Source organism: Artemia franciscana, chromosome 14 (genome assembly GCF_032884065.1).
Source record: "Artemia franciscana chromosome 14, ASM3288406v1, whole genome shotgun sequence".
Taxonomy (NCBI): domain Eukaryota; kingdom Metazoa; phylum Arthropoda; class Branchiopoda; order Anostraca; family Artemiidae; genus Artemia; species Artemia franciscana.
In genome coordinates this window covers 23,467,194-23,494,455 of record NC_088876.1, presented here as the reverse complement: position 1 = coordinate 23,494,455, position 27,262 = coordinate 23,467,194, and the positions used below count along the sequence as shown (strand labels likewise).

At 34.6% G+C, this 27,262-nt stretch overlaps 1 protein-coding gene and 1 long non-coding RNA gene across 2 annotated transcripts in view; one reads left to right on the top strand and one right to left on the bottom strand.

Annotated features, from left to right (window-relative positions):
* Positions 1 to 27,262, bottom strand: part of LOC136035471 (phospholipid-transporting ATPase ID-like) — a gene marked incomplete in the record, with an annotated part of 145,321 nt that overhangs the window by 38,310 nt on the left and 79,749 nt on the right. The window contains 4 exon segments of the mRNA XM_065717286.1: positions 3,712 to 3,903; positions 6,833 to 6,942; positions 13,506 to 13,668; positions 24,062 to 24,154. Of these exon segments, the coding sequence (XP_065573358.1) occupies positions 3,712 to 3,903; positions 6,833 to 6,942; positions 13,506 to 13,668; positions 24,062 to 24,154 (558 nt within the window).
* Positions 1 to 27,262, top strand: part of LOC136035474 (uncharacterized) — a 68,681-nt gene that overhangs the window by 37,151 nt on the left and 4,268 nt on the right. The gene's annotated exons all lie outside the window — the stretch shown is intronic.

Below are 27,262 nucleotides of genomic sequence, written 5' to 3'. Positions count from 1 at the left end.
AGTTTCATCCCGATCCCTCCAATCTAAGCGTTTTCTATGATTTTAGGTTCCCCACCCCAAACTTCCCCCAAAGTCACCAGATCCGATCAGGATTTAAAATAATTGCTTTGAGACACGATATCCTTCTAAATATCAAATTTCATTGAGATCCGATCACCCGTATGTAAGTTAAAAATACCTCATTTTTTCTAATTTATCAGAATTTACCCTCCCCCAACTACCTCAAAGAGAGCGGATCCGTTCCGTTTATGTCAATCATGTATCCAGGACTTGTGCTTATTTTTCCCACCAAGTTTCATCCCGATCCCTCCACTCTAAGTGTTTTCCAAGTTTTAGGTTTCCCCCCCCCCAACTCCCCCCCCCCCCAATGTCACCAGATCCGGTCAGGTTTAAAATTAGAGCTTTGAACCACGATATGATTCTAAATATCAAATTTCATTGAGATCCGATCACTCGTTCGTAAGTTAAAAATACCTCATTTTTTCTAATTTTTTTAGAAATACCCCCCCCCCAACTACCACAAAGAAAGCGGATCCATTCCGTTTATGTCAATCATGTATCCAGGACTTGTGTTTATTTTTCCCACCAAGTTTCATCCCGATCCCTCCACTCTAAGTATTTTCCAAGTATTTCATTAAGATCCCATCACCCGCTCATAAGTTAAAAATACTTCATTTTTTCAATTTTTACGAATTAACCGCCCCCCCAGATGGTCAAATTGGGAAAACAACTATTTCTAATTTAAACTGGTCATGTCCCTGATACGCTTGCCAGGTTTCATCGTCCTAGATTACCTGGAAGTGCCTAAAGTAGCAAAACCGGGACCGACAGACAGACAGACAGAATTAGCGATTGCTATATGTCACTTGGTTAATACCAAATGCCATAAACATTCGATCAAATGCCAAGGGTTGTCTTTGCTTTCCTAAGGGGCAAAGTTCTATAAATTGAACTATTAAGGGTGGCTCTATCTAGCTATGGAATTTAGACAAATCTTATTATGAATAGGTTCGGTGTTACGTAAATGTATGTGCTAGCAATATATCCCATTGTGAACGAGCTTTAAAGCCATTGAACAAAATGTTTTCCAAGGTTTTAGAAGGCGGAAACAGTTCTCTTTTTCTAAACGAATAAAATGTTCTAATTAGTTGTTCCTTTCTGTTTATCTAATGAAAAGGCATGTGCTTTTGCATATACTGTTTTTTGTCGCTTAGAAATGAAAAAAAGAATCAACCGGCATAAAGTAAATGTTGTTAAGTTATATATCATAAAAAAAATCGGAAAAAATACTTCAGATACAGTTCAATATTTTCATTTCTACTGAGAGAGCTTAGGAAACTTGAGTAACTTGACTAGAGTGAAAATAAACACAAGTTTGTTGCTAAGCATTTCTGGGCAAACATATTTCATCAAAACCATTAAAGAAACTGATTTTGTAAGCTTCAGCTAGCGGACATAACTTTTTCCCTTAATGGATTAGATATTTTTCAAGCATTTGCTCATTTTGGCTTGCGAAATGAAAAGGTTACATGTGTTGGGTGAAATGCCTTATCGGGACGATACAAATTGTCAAACTAAAGATATACTTTAAGCAGGGGCGGTTCCGGTATCTCTTCCACCCCGGGGCAAAACCTTGGTTAGCACCCCCTCCCCGTCCCCAAATAAATTTCAGATTTTCAAATTCTATTAACGAAATGGTCGATTTATTTAAAGCTGACTTTTCCTATTTTAGGCTCTGCAAAATTATACCGTCCCAACTGATTGATTCTAAATCTTCGCGTTCTAAGCCAATTAACGCTGAATCGTTTAGTCGCTCTTGGCCCACAGTCGATCTGAGGTACGTTAATAGATTTCTCGATCAATCTCCACAATGCACCCCCAGCACTTCCTGGCTGAAAGACCACAACAGAGATCAGCACCGTCGGTTTGGACATTAAGAGTCTAGTACCGTCCTGCTTACCAAGTTCAAGTTCATATTTGATTCATTGGTTTAGGAGCATTATTGCCTACGTCGTGACTCGGCCAAAAACTCAGCATTAAATGTGTTAAAAACTCAGCATTGATTGTGCATTAACCATAATACACAATCAATTCTAACACGTGTGCAGGTTTCTTTAAGGAAATGAGTCATAGTTGAATTTTTGTTTTCCCCCTCTCTCTCTCTCTCTCTCTCTCTCTCTCTCTCTCTCTCTCTCTCTCTCTATATATATATATATATATATATATATATATATATATATATATATATATATATATATATATATATATATATATATATATAGCATATAGCATTAAAAGTTTTCTCGAATGGTTCAGATGATTTACGTATATTTTTAGAGACAGTAAAACCTAGATTTAAACATTGAAAATGAAGTAGAGCACAAGCCAAAGAGTAAAAATTTTACATCTGGATTTTATGTCACTCGATTAATAAAATAATGCCCATGTTTGTCAACACAGATATTTCAGAGAATCTCGCGTTAGATCAGAAATACCAGCTTGAATAGACTTGCAACAACGCTTGGTAGCATGAACACATTTAATGCTTTCAGCCAGAATTTCAACTAAGTCAAAATGGCTTCAAGAAATTTGCTGCAAATTATTTTTATTGTGACTATTTAGAATTAATCCCCACTTATAAAGATTATTTTTGAGATTATTCAAAATTATGAGTAAGTCAGGTCCGTTCATGCTGAAACTTCAATAATATAAAAAACCGGACTTGCTGACACTTGCTAGTTTTAACAGCAGTGTCTAGCACGTTCCTGTCTAGCTCTCTTAGCACGTTCCTGCATCGGGAGTGGAAATGCATATTGGTTGCAACATGAAGACTGGATACTCCTTGTCCATGACCTAGGTGCCTTTGGAGGTAGAGGAGGATACAGGGTTTAGGGTAGGGGTCAACATGCTAAATTTCACCTTAGTGTTGTTCACTAAGGTTAAGTTCTCAGTCAACTAAGTGCTGCCATGATCACGTCTTTTGGAACCAGTATAATATTGAATTGACTTAGAATACTTAGGGTGCCTTCCAGGAAGTCATTTATCAATAATGATTACTACTTATTTTAAATTACTTTTATTCTAAAACGATGATACTTGTATTCCAAAACTTTTTATAAATGTGGTTAACATCGCAGTCCCTCTCCACTTACTATAATTAGAATGGAATAAATTCTGTTGTTTTCTTTTGTTTTAAGAAAGAAAATAATAAAATGATTAATTTCGATCTGTGGTAAGAGTAATTACCAACTCTCTCTCCGTTCACACCAAAATATTAAATCCATTAGCGATAATGGCACACCCTTAGCGCTTTTAATTTCATTTATTAAAGTTCTCATTTTGATACTTTTCCGTCTTCCTGATTGGCGCCCATTTTGAATTCTAAAAATATGAATATTACGTGACACAGCTCCCATCAAAATTGTCGCTTGTGCATCGTATTTTGGAATATGAATAACTGTAGCTAAGGCGAGCTCAAACTTTATTTTCAAATGTTATAACAATACTAGAGTTAATAAAAATAAAAAAGTAAATGACGGGATCCCTGTCCCAACCCAAATAATGGAGGAAACCAGGACAGGAACCCCCACCTTAGAGTTAATAATACTTAACTAATACTATCTTAAAGATAAATAGACAAACAAATAGCAATAGACGAATAAATATACAAATTTGTAACCCAGGTTTATTAATCAAGCTGACTGGACTTACATTAAGATGTTCTTGAGTTTTTGTCTTCATTTCTTCATCACCTTGCCTTAAATGTTCATAAATAACTGAGTCAGCTCCTTTGCAATACAGACGAATCTTTCCATTGCGCCGCAATATCACGGACATTCTTTTCCTTACATTGTTGAAATCCAATATACAGAGAAGCTCATATACCTCTGTTTCACCATGGGCCTATGAATTGAAATACCACATTATAGCTTTAAAACGGTAAAGAGTCACTTTCTGAACAAACTTTCTTTCAGGACATTTCCAGGATTGAAAAGTTTAGCTGATTCCAGGAAGTTTCTTTCATCCGTAGCACAGCCTAGGTGCATATACAGTCATGTAAGTTCGTATCTTCTCTACTCTATCGAAGAGTCATGTGACACATCATTTGTCACACATTTTCCTTTGGCTATTCCTCCGCATTGGCACAATGATGAATTTACAGCAATGACTGGTCATACATGTGATGGACATGCACGAAAATCAATAGCTCAGCTGACCAAATCTGTTCGGGGCACTGTGATGTGACCCATTTCTGAAACAAACGTGCATGACTGTATATATATCTAGGTTGTGATCTGTAGCCCTAGGTTGTGATCAATGATACTTAGGTTGTGATCTGTAGTCTTAGGTTGTGACCTGTGATACCTAGGTTGTGATCTGTAGCTACTACTTTCGTTAAAATATCACAGAAAAGTATCCAGAAACTAATCATTTACCCTGGTATGTTGTGTATGGACATAGGATGTTCATTAACAGCATACATTTTTGAATAATAAGCTATTATGAGGATTCGTGTTTTCATTTCTTTCATTTTTGAACATACAGAGTAGCTCGATTCATCTCTCTCACGCCTAAAAGGAAGTATCACGCATATTCACACTTCTGAGATAGTTACCAAAGACAATTTACTAAGCTGTTCTCAAACGGAAGGTCAATAAAGTAATGTATATTCAAATAAACTAAGATCCTTCCTTAGAAAACAGCTTATTAAGTGGTTTTTGGTAGGGGTATTAGGTACGAAAATGCCTGATAATACCTTTATGTGTGAGAATGAAGTGAACAAAAATAGTACAACTATTTTCAAAAACAAACTAACCATCTGAACTTTCTTTCATTATAGCCGTAGAGTGTGGTATAATATAATATACAGTAAACACTATGTATAATTATGTAGCAAGGGCTATAGGTGATTACAGCAGATCCTCTCCGCTGTTTAAATTTATTGACTATGAAATAAGTCACAAGAAAGCTAGGTTTACTCTCTTGCCTCTGATGCATCTATACTGCGGTCTAAGAAAGCCTTTTTTATGGCATTAGAAAGCCTTAATTTATTCTTTGTTGTCTTTCTCATACACTGTTATGAGTATTCCCGTTAATTTTTTTTTTATTTTTAGAAGGACACTAGGTTAGAAAGAAAATTACCTGTAAAATTACCTTTGAGATTAGGATCAATAAAAATGGTAACACCCGATTGTTTCATGGGCTTCAGCATTCGATTCAGTGGGGTAAAACCAATAGACAGAAATTTTAGACTAAAAACCGCAAAGAACTGCGTTATGAAATGGCTTATATGGTATAAAGGGTTTGTAATTTCTTACAGCATTTGTCAAAATTGTGTTTCAATTTCGTTTTTATCGCTTTTTATTCTTGAGGTTTTACAGTTAGACAACACGCACTACATAACTACAAAACGTTTGGATGTATTTACCCATTTATCTCATATAATTTCGTAATATGGGCGCCACTGAAATATGCCAATACACGCCGTCCCGGAAGAGCAAAAATATCCAAACGGGCGCATTCCTACAAAATTCTGATAAAATGTTAGTCTTTTAGGTAAAAACTTTGCCTTTTCAAACCTTTTCTACGTCCCCTCCCCCGGAAGATTTTTAAAAGCTTTCAATAAAGCTTACAGAAATTAAGCTTAAAATCTGTGTTTAAGTTAGTCATTGAAGGACCCGCAACAGGGTCTTAGCAATAAGTATTTTAAGAGATTAGAGCCCCAGATCTAGTTCAGTGCTGAGGTAAATTAATGTGTATACTGGATTTAACACAAGTTATTTAATATTTTCAAAGACTGAAACAATTAAGAAAAAAACAATTCATAAGATTAACTGGACGTTGTGTATATAAAAATATCAGCTTTTGCGTATCAAAACCTTTTAAAATGTCAAAACTTTGATACAGAACCAAATAATGCTAGTTAGTGAAGTTTGAAAAAACCTCTGATTGCGTTCGAACTCTGAGCTACGGTAGTTGACTATCGTTGACTTGACTATAATCAAGTCAATTACAGTAATTATTGTAGTTTTTATAAGTTCAAACATCAAAAGTTTCATTCTTTGTCAGTAATACCCCATTCACAAATATCGAGATTTAGTTAGCACTAATTTAAATCAATCAGAATATTTCATACAATTTTTCAGCCAATCAGAAAGTTCTATAAAAAAAAATCTGATTGTTTCAAATTCATGCTAGCTGAATTTCTGCACGTAAAATCTCATTGTGAACGAACAATTAAGGCAATTGTCATGTGCAATTTTCAGGAAATCCACAGTAGAGGAACTGCGAAAACGAAAGTTTTCATTAGATTTTTGCTGCCATTTTGAAGGAAATTGGCATTTTATTGAATTTTTTCGATATAAATTTGGTTGCGAAGACATATGCAAAAGGTCGTCCTCGAGGCAGCTATGAAGTACTAAAATCATATCAAAATAGTAGTGGATGTAGACAAGGAAAAAGGAAATATTGACGTCATAATTACCAAGATCTCGATTTCACACAATAAATCCATTCGCTTTACCAGCTGAAAACCACAAGACACAATTTCCTGGCAAAAATGTCTAAAATAGGCTAAAACAAGAAAAAAAAAATCAGTGAAAATATTTCAACACACCCAGTCGTAACACATGAACAAAATCCCATAAAAACATCCGCTGATGTACGATGGCGTAACCTTACGACCCTTTACTTAGAGATGATTTTCCAATAAGAAATAACAAGAAGGCGGTTACGAGCTACTAAGACCTTGCTGGAATAATAGAAGCCGTTAGACGGATGATTTTGTGCAAGATAACACAACACATGAGGAATAAATAAAACACTATCTCACCTGAATCGTAATAGTGTCTGGTGTGCGAGCCTTAAATACAAAGCCAAAATTTCGTGCAGCGGCAACAAGAGCATTTTCGTCAGGTGACTGTGCCTGATATTCTAAGCAACCTAAATAGAAAAAGAATATATAAGGAACAATTCATCAATTAGTCATCATTTTATCGTGATTTTATCAAAAGAGACTTGGAGTTCCATTTTAGGAAACAAAATCACAAAAGAAAAAGGTCATTGCGTAGCTGTTATATAATCAAATGGAACATTTTTATCTTAATACTAAGATTTTGGGATAAGCATCAAGTCACCTCCCCCTCTTCCCACTACGAGGAACTAGTTTTAGAGGTGTCTTAATTCATTGAAGAGCTCTTGAGTTCCACTAAAAAATATAATAATCGAAAAGTCACAAAAAGAAAAGATCATGGTGTAGTCATTATGTGGTCAATAGAACAAAATGATCTAAAATCGTAATAGACTGAGTTAAGGTCAAGCCCTATTCCCTCTTCCGTCAAGCGTATGAAGCAAATATCAGAAGGATCTGAATTAATCAGAAGAGACCTGGCGTGCTATTACAGTAAAAGCTTTTATAAGTTCAAGGTTATCTAAGGAAATGATCAAAGAAGGACAAGGTCATCGTATTACCCTAGTTAACAAGATAGAACACACGTATCTAGAATACTAATTTTTTTTTATTCAAGTTCGAGCCATCCCCCCCCCCCCATTTATGAAACTAAAAAAAGGGTCTGGATTTAGAGAAAAAGGAGCAATAAATGGCTGAATTTAAAGAAAGAGCTCTGTTATAACAAAAGGTCAAAAAGGAAAGGGTTATCGTGTAATTACTACACGATTAAATGGAATATTTTGATCTAAATACTAATTTTTGGGCAAGGATCAGTACCCCTCCTCTCCCAAACACATAGAAATAGTTTATGAGAGGTCTGAATTTACCGAAAGAGACCTAAAATCCATTACAGGGAAAGGACATAAAAGGAAAAGGTCATCGTCTAGTCAATTTACGATCAAATGGAACATATTGATCTTAAATGCCAGTCCTTCAGGGAGTAGTTAAAATTCCCCCTCCCAAAGTGTAAAATTAATTGAAGAGTTTAAATATATCGAAAACGACCTAGAATTGTTTTTTATAATTAAAGGTCATCTTGTAGCTATTATGTATCAAATGAACATTTTATAGAGTCAGACATGTATCCCCATCAAGGATGTACAAATCGGAGGCAGGCTAGCCCCCGCTCCATAAATCCAAAAGTTTTACGAATTTCTGGTCATTCTCTTTCAAATCATGAAAAAAGTTTGCTTATTTTAATCATATATCCCATCCTGAAAAAATTAGCCTACTGTTTACGGGTCTGATTCTCATAAATCCTTTTAAACTAACCAGAAAGAACAATTAAAATTTACAATAAAATTGGTGCGATTTGCTACTTCATGGTGCGATTTTTATTGTTGCTTTTTTTTCCTGTTTAGAACTTTTGTAGTGTTTTCTCTCTTTTGATGCTTAAGAAGGACGCTAAAAGTTTCTATTTCCGTTTGAATAAGCCCCCTCCCAATACCTTACGGCTATTGCTGCTATACGATTTCAAAGGTAGATAGAGCCCTTTCATATGTGATATTCAGATGTGTTTATTTCCAAGCTCAAATTTTCATAAAAAAAATCACGTCCCTTTTTAGTATGTTAACTTCTCATCCTACAATTATCCGAATTTTCGTATACTACTAGCTTTTGATAAGTAACTTCAAACTTAATTTTCCACATTTGGAATTTGAATAAAAAATAGGCTCTTCTTATGTGTATATTGTATTATAAATTTCCACCCTATAATTGTGACTACAATGGACAATGATCTTTCTTAACCATGGTGGATTTATTAAGTGAATCAAATAAAAAAAAAACAAGTTTTTTTTAACGGAAAGTAAGGAGCAACATTAAAACTTAAAACGAACAGAGATTACTTCATATATGAAAGGGGCTGCTTCCTCATCAACGCCCCGCTGTTTACGCTAAAGTTTGACTCTTTCTCTTAACTCTACTTTCTAAAACAGTAAAAAAAACTTTAGCGTAAAGAGCGGGGCGTTGATGAGGAAGCAGCCCCTTAAATATACGCAGTAATTTCTGTTCGTTTTAAGTTTTAATGTCGCTCTCTTACTTTCCGTTAAAAACACTTTTTTTTAATTTTCTGAACGTTTTTGAATCAATGCATGTTGCGGAGTTGCCCTCCGATTTTTTGGTTACTTAAAAAGGCAACTAGAATTTTTAATTTTTTACTAATGTTTTTGTTAGTAAAAGATATACGTAACTTACAAATTAGCTTACGTAAAGAACTTCTATATTCTCATGTTTTTATTACGTACTAGCTGTTGGGGTGGCGCTTCACGCCACCCCAACACCTAGTTGGCGGGGGCGCTACGCTGAACAAAATGGCTATCTCAGAATTTTGATCCCGTGACTTTTCAAAAATAATTTGCGTGGGAGGGGGCCTAGGTGCCCTCCAATTTTTTTGGTCACTTAAAACGGGACTAGAACTTTTCATTTCCGTTATTTGTGGAATTAATACAAAATTCCACATTTTTGTAGATAGGAGCTTGGAACTTCTACAATAGGGTTCTCTGATACGCTGAATCTGATTATTTGATTTTCGTTAAGATTCTGTGACTTTTAGGGGTTGATTGTCCCTATTTTCTAAAATAAGGCAAATTTTTTCAGGCTCGTAACTTTTGATTGATAAGATTAAACTTGTTGAAACATATATTCAAAATCAGCATTAAAGTGCAATTCTTTTGATGTAGCTATTGGTATCAAAATTCCATTTTTTAGAGTTTTGGTTGCTATTGAGCCGGGTCGCTCCTTATTACAGTTTGTTACCACGAACTGTTTGATAAATACTAGATGGCAGCCCAGTGGTTTTTTTTCAATATTGACATGCTCGTGTGAGAGGTCCTTCCTCATATTTATTATGCAAAACATGAAGAAGTCCGATTTTGATTTTAAACGATCAAAATATACATGATAATCAAATGAAAACACCGATGCATCGACATCCCGGTATTTCCGAATATCAACCAAAACCTGATAATAAACTGGTGAAATCCTTATAAAAAAACTAGCTGTTGGGGTGGCGCTTCGCGCCACCCCAACACCTAGTTGGTGGGGGCGCTTCGAACCCCCCCCCCCCCCCCACAAGCCCCCACGCGCGCGTAAGTCATTACGTGCCATATTAGTTACGCGCCATTGTAGTTGTGTCCCTGTGTCCCACCTGTGAATATGATATATATATATATATATATATATATATATATATATATATATATATATATATATATATATATATATATTTTTAACTACGTAAAACTTGCGAATATACAACATTCTTGGCTATCCCATTGTCTGTGCATATAAATAGATTGTCAGGTTTACCGACTCTTGAACATGCAACATATAATTGTCCATGGGAAAAACAATCTGTATTCAGATCTATACCTCATTATTCTAATGATTGCCCTTGAGCTTTGTTGATGGTGATTGCTAATCGAACATTCCCTGTGTCCCCGTCGTCATTTATATATCCCCCTGTGCCCCCCGGCATCCCCGTTGTTGTTGTTTCCCTGTGTCCCGGTCGTCATTTGTGTCCCGGTGTCCCAGTCTGTAATTTCTCTTTGAGTGTCGCGGTCGTCATTTATATTCCCAGTGTCCCGGTGTCCCGGTCGTCATTTTTGTCCGGTCGTCATTTGTGTTCCGGTGTCCCGGTCTGTAATTTCTCTTTGAGTGTCCTGGTCGTCATTTATATTCCCTGTGTCCCGGTCGTCATTTGTTTTCCGGTGCTTTGTTGATGGTGATTGCTAATCGAACATTCCTTGTGTCCCGGTCGCTTTCTCTTTGAGTGTCCCGGTCGTCATTTATATTCCCTATGTCCCGGTGTCCCGGTCGTCACTTGTGTCCCGATGTCCCGGTCTGTTATTTCGTCAGTCGACAAACATGACGTCAGTCGACACACAAACATGACGTCAGTAGACAGACACACAGACAAACAACTTATTTTTATATATATAGATAACGACGGTCGTTCTTTTCAGGCGCGTCGACTGGGGGCAAGGAAAAGCAGAGAGGATCCATTGCCCATAGATTGTTTTGCCCATTCCCCTAGATTTCAGAAATGCAATTTTATAGTATTTTCATCGAAAAATTGCTTTTTCCGTCATTTTCATAAGAAAAATCGAAAAAAAATTGTTTCACAGTTACATTTTCAAAAATACAACCAAAAAGAAATTAAAAGATAAAAAAGCGGATATAGTTTTTGAATAAGATGATGGAAAAATAGCAAAAAAGTTTATTTGAACATTTCAGCTTTACGTAGGGAAACAGGCAACCGATTCTGTCCTTTTTGTTGCCTTGTTATCTTTGAATTGTGATACAAAGTTAAAGTATCCTGCAGGACGGGAAGAAAATACAAGTTTCTCTTTTGTGTTTGTCTGTTTCGTTTATGTTGCTTTCCCTTTTCTTTATATTTCCCTTTATATTATTTTTATATTTCCCTTTTCTTTATATGTTTTGTTTATTTTGTGTTATTTTGTTTTATTCTTTTTTTTCCTTTGAAAAAGGCTTCCGGACACGAAGCCAAAATATTCATAATTTTATTTTTTAGAGAAAAATTATTTTTTGTCACTTTTCCATTGTCTTATTGAAGAATTATATCCATGTCTCTGCATGTTCATTTCGTTTAAATTGTAAATGAAGAGACAATATGGTCTAAGAAAAAGTACAAATATCCTGTTTTCGTCTACTGAAAAATATGTAATACTTAGTCAAACACATGCTCGGATAGGGGATCTTCATTATTTCTATAATGCAAAATTTTAAGATATCAGATATTAATTTTAAATAACTGGAAAAAAGATAGTAGACTTAAAATATATCGATGCACCAACGTTATGATGCCAATCCAGTACCGCTAAACACTAGTCCTTACTAAATTCATACATGTTTGGCACATTGCATATTCGTATGATAAATGACACAAGGACGTACAACAGTTTATAACATATTCATACAACAGAGGTTGAGACTCTGATGAGTTTCTTACAAAAACTGAAAACTGAACTGAAAACTAAACTCTTCAGTGCTTTGGGCATACTAAATGCTACTGGCGTCACTGACAATGCAGCGCTACCCAGCAGAACTGCAACAATTTAAAAGAAGCTTAATTTAAATAAATTAAAATTTAGATTTCAATTAAATTGTGTATTTTACTTCAATCAAACCTGATATTTCTTTGTATTATCCGGCTCAATAGTAGCGGGAACTCTAAGAGTCATGGTAACAATAGATACATCAAAAGAATCGAAATTTGATACTTATTCAAAATATGTAAAATTCACTAAATTTAATGGTACCCATCAAAAGTTGCCAGCCTGAGAAAATAAAAAAGAGGGAGGAAACCATAAAACATCTTAATGAGAATCACTCCATCAGATTCAGCATACCAGAGTAGAAGTTTCAAGCTCCTATGTGCAAAAATATGTTTTTTTTTTTTTTTTTTTTTTTTTTTTTTTTTAAGAAGAAAGATCCCGGATGCGTAGTCGTTTCTTTTTTTTTTCTCGTAAAGGGTGATCATTTCGAACCAGTGATCACAGAAGATCGGGAGAGGGCTCATTTGATCGGAAATCAGAAGTTCTAGTGCCCTTTTTAAATGACAAAATATATTGGAAGCCAGCTAGCCCCCCTCCCACGCTAATGATTCCCCAAATTCACCTGATCAAAATTGCGGGATAACCATTTCGTTTAGCATAGTCAAAAATTAAATAGCTACGTCTTTGAGGATGACTTAATCCCCCACCGTCCTCAGAGGAAGGGCTGCAAGTTATGAGCTTTGTCAATTGTTTACATAGAGTAATGGTTATTGGGAAGTATACATACATTTTCAGGGGGGATTTTTCTGGTGGGAGTCGGGGGGTTACGTTGGAGGATCTTCCCATGAAGGAATTTCTCATGGGGAAAGAGAATTTTCCAAGGAGATTTTTCCAGCTTTCCAGCATTATCTAACAAACGATCAGAAATTAAATAAAAAAAACACGTTTTTTCAACTGAACATAAAAAGCAACATTAAAACTTAAAACGAACAGAAATTATTACGTATATGAAGGGAGTTGCTCCCTCGTCAGTACCTCGCTCTTTATGCTAAAGTTTTTTTTTAGCACTTTTAAAAGAGCTATTTATTCTAATTAAACGGCTTTTGTGATTCAGGAGTCATTCTTAAAGAATTGGGACAAAATTCGAACTTTATCGTAAAGAGCGAGGTATTTACGAGGGGGCGACCCCCCTAATATACGTAATAATTTCTGTTCGTTTTCAGTTTTAAAGTCGCTCCTTACTTTCAGTTGAAAAAACCTGTTTTTTATTTTATTTAATTTCTTTCAGAAGCAAGCTTGAGTTTAATCTCTAATCAGTTGTTTATACTCTTCGTATCTATGCAGTTGTATCTATATAGACAAACATGTTTTGAAATGATTTATCACGGTTTAATTGAGATTCTAGAAAACAAATTTGAGAATGCTAAATATTTCAACTGGATGACATTAAAAATTTCACAGAGTGACAAACAGACTATTTGTCAGAAAAGCTGAATAAAAATAGTTAAAAAATAAAATAAAAAGGTTAAGATATTTACCATTCTTTTCCTCTGGCATTACAGTATGGCAAAGTGCCAAAAGTCGAAAGAAATTATTGACATGCGTATCACCCCTTCGAGCAGCGTCGACCAGTTCCTGGTCGAAGAACCTAAAACCTGGCTCATACATTGAATTCCAAGACAGGTCCACAGCAGAAGTGCTCTATACAAGAAAAAAAGAAACATTTTAAGCTTCAGTAATAAACAAGACCAGTTTCCTTCATTGTCCCCAAGTGTATCTCTAGTTCCGCCCAGCGACCCCCAATTTATAAATCTATACTTCAATGGAATTTAATACCCTCGAGTATCGAGCTATCCACAAGTTTTCGGACGCTATATAACAAAGTACTAAAATCTTGATATTATATTTCTCTAAATGTTTATTCAATTTGCTTGCATTACCCATGTTTTCTCTTTTCTTTTTCTTTTCTCTTCTTCATTTTCAATTTTCTGTTATTGTTTTGGTCCTTAACAAGTTCGCTTCTAGGATCTTTATTATTATTGTTGTTATGCTTTTTTTTTAATAATAAATTGAATTGAATTGAATTGAAATAACAACGGTCAATTTGCAATAATCTACAGAAAAAATTGAGATTTTTTTCAAAAAGATAGCGGATTAAATTAAACATTCAACGAATCAATAAAATACGTGTTTTAAGCTTCAACAGTAAACAAGTACCCTGCAACATCTATTACAGTCTATTTCCATGGTGCTACTACTACTACTAATACCAACTATTCACCGCAGCACCAATCTATCTAAGGCTAGCATAACTGTGCACGCTCCTTCTCCAGCCCAAATCGATCCAAAGCTTCACTCTTTACCCCCTCCCATAAAGTTCCGAATTTCCTTTATATTCTTCCTGGTGACCTCTTTCCAGCTCATTCAGGGACGAACTATTTTACGTTTGGCCCCTGATGGACGGCTAAAAAAAATATTCGGCAATCTGTCATCTGGCACGCCCTAGCTTTTCTTTTGTTATAGCCCTAGAAAGTGAGATAGGACCACATTTTTTACAGCTTGTTGAAAAATCCACTTATTCCAAATTTAAAAAAAAGTACTTTCAATAATTGACAACAACTGTACTTTCAACAATTCGTGCCAAACTAGAGGCCTGCAGAACTGCAGACCCGAGGAGATTTGTTTTCTTAAGGATAGGGGACTAAATTAAAACATTTAAGAATGGTTATTTTCGAATATATAAATGGTTTCATACTCAAATCTTGCCATCAGCAGAAGATAAAAAAGAGATTGGTCATTACCTATAATTAGACCGAAAATGGATTTTTTTTTTTAAATTATGTCATTATGTACAACTGACAACATGATTTCTAGTTATTGTGTCTTCTTTTTAATCGTGACGCTGAAGACGTGTAACCGGGGGAATATATTCGAGAATTTTTCTAGACCATATCATATGAGCAAACGAAAAGTATTTTTGTAATAATTAGATCTCTTTCTTTAAAATATAGCGCCGAGATCATTCACAAGAACTTAATACCTTTGTTGAATTGCGTTACTATGTACAAACATTTGTGATATATGTTATTCCAGGGGATTTAAAGTCTTCTTTCAGGTTCATACCCCTTCAAATCTTACAGCACAATATCATCAAGAAGGAAATCATGACAAAAATTATGCAAAACCTTCTTGCCAAACTTATCAGCTAATTTTGCATATGCAGCGAGCTGACAATAAAAATAGGCCACACCGATCAATAAATAATTTATTTCAGCACTTATTTATTTAATAAACTTACCAAATATTTATTGAGTTAAAATTTTAATTGCCACTTGATGAATTTCTTTCAAGCTTAGTGTGCACCAAAAATTTGGCAAGCATTTCCATTTATCATATTTTATATCATTTCCTGATGTGGTTTTTTATATTAATTAAATCATCTTGTATATGAATATACAATTTTTTCAAAAATTTGACTTTCTTTCAAAATAATCTTTTGTTCATTAGAAAGGCAGAAATGTAGCAATTTGCTTTCAATCGAGTCGTTAAACATCTCTCTATTCATGTTGCAGTACCTCATTAGCAGCAACGGATAAAAAGGGAGACACCCTGCAGCGCCTGTAGCGCATGCGGAAAAAATATTTTTCTTTAGATGTTAGTTTTCTATCTCGATTATATCGATTCTTTCTCGAGATGTCGATTTTTCTCTTAGATGTTAGTCAAGATGGGGGACTGTAACTCTCCCAAGTCAGTTTTAGGCTATGGACTCTAACAGTACAGTATTAGTAAGTAAGTAAGTAATCGGATTAACGACACTTCTTGACTACTAAGGTCTCTGCGTCGGTCCTGCAGTGTGTTGCAACAGTGGGCTTTCGATCTTTGGGTCCTGTATTGCCAAGCTAAGGTCAAACCTACTGCACCACTACAGGACTAGTGCAGTATTAATTTCAATCCAACACCATTTTTGAAACTATTTTTTAAAACTCCCATAAATTGGTTTTCGGAATAAACTTTTACAATTATAATTAATCGAAATCATATTACAATTCTTAGACAGAGTTCATGAAAGTTCTTCTTCCCTTGACAGTCCTTTTCAAAACGTATTGTTAAATTTTCGGTCACGATGGGCTAGAGTTTGTTCTTTACTAGGCTGCAGCAGATGCTGCAAGCATGATCTGAAGCTGACTTTAAATGCTTTATCACGTAAGATTTCTCTGCAACATTTTTTTGTGTTTTTTTTTTAACTATTATGGCAATTATTTTTTGCCATTTTCCTCTCTTCTTTTTTATTGGTGAGTTATATTTATAATACAGGAATTTTGGCTCTGTCAAATTTTTTGTTAGTATGTAAAACGAGACGATGTCAAGCTCTAAAAATATCATTATTCAGGTACCTACATGGCATTTCTATTCAAGGGTTGATACTACAGGGCTGGCACAATTTTAAGACCCCTTAGCGGGGAAACTATTAGTGATGAACGTAGTATGTTTGGTAATTCAGAATAAAAATATATACTAATACAGTATAGCAAACTTCAATACAAAAATTCAGATTTAAAATGACAAAGCTGTACGTGTAATGAAGAATCAAACTAAGAAACACTAGTAATTTTAAAAAATTAAACCGTATATTTGTGCAAAAATGAAATGTCAAGCAATATCAAACAGTTGGTGGTAACGAACTGTAGTTAGGAGCGACCAGGCTTAATAGTAACCGAAACTCTAAAAAACGGAGCTTTTTATTGTTTTAAAAAGTAGAGCTGTGAGAAAGAGTCAAACTTTAGCGTAAAGAGCGAGGCGTTAAGTAGGGGACAACCCCTTTCATATTAGGAATAATTTCTGTTTGTTTTAAGTTTTAATGTCACTCCTTACTTGCAGTTAGAAAAACTTGTCTTTTTATTTAATCTATACAAAAACAACGCATGCTTGGGAAAAATCGGATTACAAGTTTTCATATTACTATCAAACAATTCGTGGTAACGAACTGCAGGAAGGAGCGACCCGGCTCAATAGTAACCGAAACTCTAAAAAATGAAACTTTGACACCAATACTTACATGAAAAGGATGGCATTTTAATTAAATATATTAGTTTCATCAAGATTAGTCTTCCCCATCAAAACTTACGAGCCTGAGAAAATTTGCCTCATTTTAGAAAATAGGGGGAAACACCCCCTAAACGTCATACGATCTTAACGAACATCATAACATCAGATTCAGCGTATCAGAGAACCTTACTGTAGAAGTTTTAAGCCCCTATCTACAAAAATGTGGAATTTTGCATTTTTTTTTTGCCAGAAGACAAATCACGGATACGTGTTTATTTGTTTGTTTTTTTTCCCAGGGGTGATCGTATCGACTCAGTGGTCCTAGAAAGTCACGAAAGGGCTCATTCTAACGGAAATTAAAAGTTCTAGTGCCCTTTTTAAGTGACAGAAAATACTCGACCTCCGAACTTTTTTGAGCCTGTTGAAGGTGCTGCTAGCCTGTCCAATTCGGGTGATGACTTCTTCGGTAGTGGATCCCGTGTTGTCGGTGGTGCTGCCAAGATTTTTGAAATCGGCCACTTGTTCCACATCGTTGTCATCACACTTGGTGCTCATAGGTGAATCGTTAGTTGCCATGCCTTTGGTTTTACTGGCTTTGATATTCACTCCGAAACCTTATGCTTTTTGTTGAATACTCGTGAGCAGCGCTTGAAGCCGTGATTTGCAGGTTTCAAGGATGGCAATATCGTCAGCAAAATCTAGGTCGATAAACAGGTGATCATTTAGGTTTAGCCCAGTTGAATCGACGCTTCTCGATACGAAGTCGATGACGACTGCGAACAGTAGCGGAGATAGCACGTACCCTTGTTTCATCCCGGAGAGGATGTGAAATTTACGTGAATTAATCTGCTGTCTTTACACAAGAGGTTGTATCTTCATACATCGCCATGATGAGATTTATACATCATCAAGTGGAGTAAATGAAAAGTCAAAGGAACTATGTCTGGTGAGCGTAAGGTGTCGGGTTGAATCACCTTTTCAGAGAGGTTAACACTGATTTGCCACTTTTGGCTGCCATGTACTAGCTGTTGAGCAAGTTTTTCACAGGAAAGCAAACGCCGTTAGACGTATCTCGGTTTCAATTCACATGTCGCCCATTATCCCTACTTTAAGTTCATTTCTAGCCTTTTGAACCTGTTGATGCTTCTGCTTGTAATCCTTTTCCGATCGATGGAAGAGTCAAACATGGGTTTCGATCAAGAAGTTCCTCCAATTCTTTATTTTATAATTGTGTCTGTGCTTCAGAACGTTCTTTTTTTAAATCCAATAAAATCCCTGCAAACACGTTTCATTTGTCCCAAAAACTAGATATTTTTAGAACAGAAAACAAAACAAAAACTTGTATAGACTAGCGAATAACTAGTCACCGAAATCCAAGGCTACATATAGTATTTTTTTTTTTTGCAGATGCGTTACTGTTTGAAAATCCTTATGCAGAGTACTTCTAATGCCATCTTTTAAGCAACAACTATTTTAAATGTTGAGTAATCTTGTTTTCTTAAACATATCCACTGTTGCACAAGTTAGGCATCCTGTTTTAAACAGTAAATGTGATATATTAAAGAAGAAAAATGTTTTTTTTTTTTGCGTATTTTCAAGGTAATTACTAAATGCTTTTGATAGCATTATTTTAGTGAAGGTTTTTAGCCAAATTAATTTCTTTTTATGGGGATGATTCGGGGTCATAATTTGAAACTTTTGAGTTACCTCCTGGCATTGGATGAAGGAGGCAAGTGGTAAATTGAGTGCGTTTTTTCACACTTGTATGACAAATGTTTACATTTGCGTGTTTTTTTGTTTGCATGGGCTATTACTTTTATTTCAAAGAAGTCTACATTTTCTTATCTTGTTTAATTTTCTTATGAGCTTTTGCTAATAGTATAAAAGGGTATGTTTAATTTTCCTTTCTTCATTATTAATTAATACTAGTGAACTAGTGAACTTGTATGTACTAGCAAATAAGTATTCACCGAAATACAAGGTTACATACAGCATTTCCTTGCAGATGCGTCACAGTTTGTAAGTCTTTATACAGAGTATTTCTAATGCCATCTTTTAAGCAACCGCAAAAACTTATCAAAATCTCTTATAGTTCAATTATTCAATAATCATATCCATAATAATTCTTATAATGATTATGATATATCAAATGATATATCAAAATTCTGAGATAGCCATTTTATTCACCATAGTCTAAATACCTAATAACTATGTCTTTGGGGACGACTTACTCCCCCGCAGTCCCCGTGGGAGGGGCTGCAAGTTACAAACTTTGACCTGTGTTTACATAGAGTGTACAGACATTTTCAGGGGAATTTTTTTGGTTTGAAGGGGGGGGGGAAGAGTTGAGGGGGGGGGTTACCAGGGAGGATCTTTCTATGGAGGAACTTCTCATGGGGGAAGAGACTTTCAATGGAGGGGGAGCAGGATTTTCTAGCGTTATTTAAAAAAACAATGAAAAAATAAATACGAAAAGTTTTTTCTACTGAAAGTGAGAAGCAGCATTAAAACTTAAAACGAACAGAAATTATTACGCATATGAGGGGTTTACCTCCTCGTAATACCTCGCTCTTTACGATAAAGTATTTTCAGTAACTTCAACTATTTATTCTACGGCCTTTGTGATTCAGGGGTCATTCTTAAGGAATTGGGATACAATTTAAGCTTTAGTGTAAAGAGCGAGGTATCGACGAGGGGTGAGCTCCTCATATGCGTCATAAAAACATACGAATATAGAAGTTCGCTACGTAATTTAATTCGTAAGTTACGTACATTTTTTACTTATAAGAACGTTCGTAAAAAATTATAAGTTATAGTTGCCTTTTTAAGCAATAAAAAAATTGGAGGGCAACTAGGCCTCCTCCCTTGCTCCTTTTTTCTCAAAATCTTCCGATTAAAACTATAAAAAAGCCATTTAGCCCCAAAAAATTAATATGCAAATTTCGTTTTAATTATTTATGTGCGGAGAGCCAAGATCAAAACATGCATTAATTCAAAAACGTCCAGAAATTAAACAAAAAAAAACAAGTTTTTTTAAATGAAAGTAAGGAGCGACATTAAAACTTAAAACGAACAGAAATTACTCTGTATATGAAAGGGGCTTTTCCTCCTCAACACCCCGCTCTTTACGCTAAAGTTTTTTACTGTTTTAAAATGTAGGGTTTTATTTAAAAAAAACTTTTTTTTAATCTCAGTACAAAGAAAGGCTTAAATTTACTGTTTTCTGTATAAGAGCTGCAGATTCTTGTGCTTCGTAAAGAAAAATTCAATTCAGAAAACGAAAACAATTCTATTCGGAGAGTCTTAAAAAAACTTTCGCTTTTTCGGGATTTTCTTCAAAAACTTCTGGATTTATCCGTTTCATGCAGAAAAACAGTTCTAGTCAGAAAATCCTCAGAAAAACTTCATGGAAAAAAAACAACTAAATATACAGAAGGACTACGCAAAAACATAAATGTTATTGCAAAACTAAAATTTTAGCAGTGAATTTGCATTTCATAAAAACACATGTGGAAGATTTCTTCAATTGTTTTGAAAACATCGAGTTGAATAAAATCTATGAATAGAAAACTGGTCCTCTACGCGATAACATATATTTTATTGCAAAAACTAAAACTTTAGCAGTAAATTTGCATTCAATTAAAAAAAGAGCGGAAGATTTCGTCAAGTGCTTTGAAAACATCTAGTTAAATAAAATCCATGAATAGGAAACTGCTCCTCTGCACAAAAACATACATTTTATTGCAAAAACTAAAATATTCGCAGTAAATTTGCATTAAATTAAAAAAAAAACAAGTGGGAGATTTCGTCAACTGTTCTGAAAACATCGAGTTAAGTAAAATCCATGAATAGAGAACGGTTCCGCAGTCATGTGAGCTAGCTTTCTAATCCCACAGGTGTAACTAGCGATTATGTATATTCTTCATGCTTTCAAGTGTAGGCCGATACAAAGTTTATAGTAACAGATATATATATATATGTTAGAATTTATTTACAGAATGGTTTTAATCCTTTAAACTTTTAGTGAAATCAATATCAAAATATTATTAAATCAGACAGGAAAAATTAGGAGTTGAAATATATAGCTCGTTCAACTTCAAGAACTTCCGTTTGTTGGAAAGTTTTTCCTTCTCTCTGTAGAGTAATCCGTTTTCCGGAGCTCGTTCCATATGTAGGACACTGGCTTGTTTTGAAATCCTTTTTAAAACCCTTAATTAAATCAATAATGTAACTGAAAGGAAACTACAGCTTAAAGCAGAGAAAAGAGAGAGAAAAAAGGGTTGAGCGGTTTCAAAAATTGAAATTTAAGGACTTCTCCTGTTTCAAATTATTTCCTGTTACAAAAATGAAGAATCTAAAACAAAAAAAAACTTTTTTCTGCCCTTCCAATATGGAGAACCTTCCAAGCTGCTAAAAAAGACCGATTTTCTCCATAAGGTTATTGCCATAATCTTCCTTACGCTTGCCCCATCGACTTACCACCTTACCTAACATTCGTTTTACATCAAGTTTCTTTTCTATGGCATTTGGCGTGTAATTGTTATTCGTGCCCCCATGGGTTACAGGCCATTGAGGTTTTTACTGACCGATTTACCAAGCTAACCTTACAATATTTTTCCAGATGCTAATTTAATACGAAGTAATTAAGAAGGAAATTGTGGTAGAAAAATAAAAAGTTATAGAGAACTAGATTTAAGTTTAGCTTTTCCACCAATTTTAGGAGTTTTCTAGTTGCCAATCGAAGTTTATTTTCTCTCTCAGAAATGGCCGTTTACAGACAGACCGCTTCCATGACAATCCTTTCAAATACCTTAATTACAATTAATAAAATAATCTAAAAGGAAAGTGTGGTAGGAAAACATAAGAGAACTTAAAAAGAGTTGAAATTTTTCTAGCATTTCAATCTGAAGAACTTTCCCATTTGTTAAATAAGGAGGTGAGAGTGATTCTCAATTAAAGAAGTGGTGTATTGCGTGGACCTTCTCTATGGGACTAACCAAATTACCTCACAATACATCCAAAAACCATAGTTAAATCACTAGCCCTATCAAAAAGAAAAATACAAGATAAAACTGAAGGAAAAAGAAAATGAGAATTGAGTATTTTTACTTCAACTTCGAGAGCTAATAAAATATAGCATCTTCTCCCTTTCAAGGCGGCGGATTTGAGGCAAACTTATAACAGATTTAGCTAATGCTAACACAATCTAACACCGAGATTCATCTAACATTGCAATTTTAGCTAACATTCGACCCATTCATGGTAGGAATTATCTGAGAGCTAATAGATAATTAGATAATTGGAGCTAATTAAAATAGATAATTGTAGCTAATCGAGGCAAACATAATCGTATTGCCCTTGGAAAGCCGTGTGCTACTTTGTCAGATTATTCTGTTCTTTACCTTTCTGGGCTTTATCCTATACTTAAGAATAAGGATTTTAGTGATATTCGGGTGGACTATTTCCGTTTATGTAAATATCTTCTTTATCTTCATAGGAATAGAAAATTAATGAATAAGTTTCATCTCCCGAATATTACTGAAAAGATGACTGGTTAACACAAAAAGATTTCAGAAACAGCGTATAGGCGATTGTCACCTCATCATGGCTTAATTCGTTTTTTCTATTAAAACCATTTATTTAATGTTATTGTTGTCTAACTGTTTTTGGTGATTTATTGTTGTTTGTTTTTTCTGTTGTTTTTTTTTTTTTTGTCTAATGTTATTGTTGATTTTCGGCGGTGTTTACTCCACTATTTATATTTTTATGTGAGTGGGTTATCAATAAATAAATATTTATAGGTTATTTCAGAGCAACTAAGATAGAAAATGTTCATCGTTTCTTTTTTTTCTTTTTCCTCTTTTCTGGATTGTTTTGGAGACATTTTTGCAAAATTCAATCACCTGAATCAAATTTTGGGGTCCTACAGCGGAGTGTGGCAGCTTTGGCTAAAACTCTGAGTTCCATTTTATCAAGCCAATATCAATTCCACTGTGCCACTACAAGACTCACCATATTGTTCTTTTTCTTCCTCTTTTTCAGGTTTGGGGTAGTATGGACAAGCTTTCGTATATTATCATCATCGAAATCAAATTATAAGCCTTATATATATATATATATATATATATATATATATATATATATATATATATATATATATATATATATATATATATATATATATATATCACTATCACTAAGGATTGATAGCGAAGTTCTCCGATTGTCTCGGACTTAAGCAAGTTCAAATCGATTAAGTTTGGCTCGATTCAGCTCTAGATGCTAGCTAACGCTCTATTGTTAATGGGTATGAACGCTAAAAAGAGTTTAAAAGCTAAAAGAACATGCCAACAAATAGCTTAAGAAGCTGCAGCTTTCTCTTAGAGGCGTGGTTATCTCTGAGTATCAACAAATTGTTAATCTTTGATTTGTTACAGACAAAAGGCTCGTCAAATTTAACAAAGTAATCTTGCTTCTTGACTTTCAAGTCTCAACGTGACAATACGGGCAAAATGTGATACGACTCTAAAAATTTCATAGTTTTTGAACAACCAAAAGAAAATCTTAGAAAATCAAGGTTTTCAGGGAAACCAAGGGACAAACAATGTTGTTATTTTGTGAGAACACACTCTATTTACGGGTGGCAATTGGGTAAACTGCTAACTAATAAACAAAAATGCGAGAGCTCAGAGGCCAGGGCAAACCCCAAACTGTCAATTAGTGAGAACATACCCTGCATGAAGTCTAGAAGAACTTTGTGGAATCCATAAATATTCTCTTTATTATTCTGGCTTAGAATCACACACTTAAATAACGAGCGTCAGCCTCCTAAAAAATTGAAAACTATGGGCCCCTGCTAACAAATTCATTCGCTTATCGTTTGAAATCACAATTATTCGAAAATTTGATAAACCGGTTCAATCACTGTCCTTAAAGCTCCTTTTGCTATCCTTCAAATACCACCATTAATCAATTGTAATTAAAAAGGAAATTGTGGCACGGGAGCATAAAAAACAAGACAACTTAAAATAAGTTGAGCAGATCTTACCTCTCCAACTTCAAGGACTTCCCCAGTTGTCCGATCGATTAGATCCCCGTAGGATCTTCCAGCTATGGAACACTTGTTGAACGTCATTATATTCTAAGAAAGACAAAACAAATCAAAGAAAAACATAATTATGAGACTCAAGGTCGTAAAGCTGGATGATTGACCCTAAGTATCCTAGGAATATCTAGGTCTTGATTCAAAATTATTATGGTATAGAGAAAAAGTAAAAAAATATATATATATAATGAGGATCTCGGCTGTAACAATTCTAAAGACGGTATGCTACACGATATTAAATTTAATGGAAAACGAAAAAGCCGAAAATTGTGTTTTGACTTTTTTTATTGCTGTCAACGAAAGGTTTGCACACGACAGTTGTTTTGCATAAGAGCTAAAAAGCTGAAAATTGCGTTTAAAATTTTGACAATAATCGAAATTTCGACACCATACAACAATGATTCGACAATAATCAATTATCTATTCTTCATAGAATTTTTTTTCAAAAGCAATGTTCAAAAATTTTGGACCCAGTTAAGAAATTGATATTAACTAACAATTATTTGGATAAAGAAATTTTTGTAAAACCAGAGAGATAAAAAGTATTCCCCCCCCCCCCGTCAAAAAACGAACTATTTTTGATCTATTACTAGAGTGATAAAGGAGAATATAAAACATTTTAGAATACAAAATATTCTAAGCAACTTAAGAAGCAAAGAAGATACGGGAAAACAAATTAAGACAATCAATAGGGAGTATTGCTTAAGAATACAGGCTAAGAAATATCCGTTTGAGGAAACCCATCACAAAATACTTTTTGAAGTACTGTAGTCAATCTCCATAGCATGATTATACAATGCCACAATCGTTTGATGTGATTATATTCTTTTAAAAAAAGAATTTACTGTTATGAAAAGTCATTAATTGAGCCCTACCTTAGACACCTACACGGGAACGTGCCTTCAGTCCCACACTCGCGATATATCAGGATTTTCACAAGAATTCTTACATTCTTCATGATACTTACTATTTTCGTCCTTTTTTTCGACCCCCTCCCCCAAATTGATTTATTTTGTACACATCTATCCTATCATTAGTGAGTTATCCTAAAACTATTATTGTAGAAGGGAATAAAATTAAATATGAACATGCGGTGACCTAGCAACCTCAACTTTTCTGTCGTTATAGACTAAGAAGCGGGATTAAACCATACTTTTTTTTACTGATTATTGTTTGGTATACAATCAGCAGCGCCGTATCCAGGATTTTTGTTCAAGGAGAGGGGGGAGGAGGATACAATTTTTTTAACGCATTAAAAACGTATTTTTATGCATTTTTATTACGTTTTTAGGAGTTGGACACACATTTAGGGCCATAATCCCTACCCCTTACCCTGAACACGGCCTTGATAGTCAGTCAAACGAGTAATTAAGAATATCCTTAGACAATGCTCCTGGAAGACAACTAACCTGTCTGCACCCACGGTTCAGAACCGTACTTGACCACTCAAAACAAGAATACTTTTGCCTCCTGAATCTATCTTAGGTCTTATCATATCTGAAAACAACTCTTTCCAAAAATTTTTCTTTTGCTTGCTCAAAGTATATGACGTTGAACATTTTCACCAGCGTTGCCATGTGGAACCACCAAAACAAATAAGCCTAACTAATTACTTAAATTTGGCAATAATTTTCGCCGGAAAAATTCAAAGAAAAACAACATGTTGATTCCCAATGATAGCTAAATCTTCAATGGTAAGCTACACCGTCATAAGCCGTTTAATACCGTATATTTTTGGCCGATTTTTTCAGATTTTTCACCAATGTTTCTCTTTTTCAAATTTGGCGCCGACTACCACTAAAAACTGAATAGCTGCATATGGAGTTATTTTCCATTAAAAATTGAAATCTTGCTTTTTTTACAATTTTATTTAATGTATATGGTTGTACCAGTTTCCACTTAACCAATTCAAACAATCAGGTTTTATTTTCACTGTCCTGGGTACTTCAAAGGAGAGAAGGCGCTCTTGGGATAGAATAATGTTAGTGGAAAATCAAAAGATATTACCTTTAGACATGTGAATAGCGATTCTTAAAATTTTAACTTATCTATTTCGTTATTACCTCGAAGACTCGCATATCAGTCACTTCTCTGGACCTCTATACTAAACTCCCACCTTAGCCCGATTTTATCCCTTTTATGATTGGCTATTACAAGCATTATAACAAATTCCGCCTCGAATAATACACTACAATAGTGTCAATAAAAGGTCTGAACAGATTCGCCCGTAAGCGGCATCGCTACCCATGGGACTTTTTTTTTTTCAGATTAACGCACCTCGTAGATATTTCAACAGCGAGTAGACACCGTGTGAAATTTCAAGCCATACTTTTGGTAATGGGACTAATATCTGTGTGTGTGCTACCTGTGGAACCCCACACTTAATATGATAATAAAGAACTCGCCAAATATGTAATTAATATAGAGGCTAGCGTCTAACTGCCCGGGTACAAACTGGGCAGTGAAGCAGGGCACAACCAGGCATAAGAGAACCAGTACTCTGACACTTCCCCTCTCCTTGGAAATACCTTAAATGAAGCTGAAGCAATCAGCTCTGACAAACTTCCCTTATCTATCAAGGTTTAGGAAATAACCCCTCTCATAATGAAAGAAAAAAAAGACTCGTTTTTGACTATTAGACCACAGTCAACACGATACCTCAACTGATTTTAAAATCAGACAAAATAGAGTAAACGAGTCCTCTTTCGTGGATTATTTACTATTATTATTATTACTATTATTATTACAATAATAGTAATTGAAAAATATATACAATGAATGAATGAAGGTTTTGCACCCGATTCGCAAAAATCCGAGGAAAGAAATCCAGCTAATAGAGCTACCAGGGTGACTCATTCAAAAAAAAAAGTTCAACCAGAATTTTAATGCAGTTAGCCTTATATATTTAAAGTAGATTTAACGGATTAAAAATCAATGCATTTAAAGAAAAACAGAAACATGAAAAATTGAATTTAAATGAAAAAAAAGGGTCATTTATCTGATACCGAAATGGGTGTCATCCATCGCATCCAACATATAATACCTATTTATTTTCTGTAGGCAGTGTTCGAATCAGTTGTAGTATATATGTATTAAAAAAGGGAAAAAAGGATAGCGTAATGGTAAAATTCATCGTAAAAGATG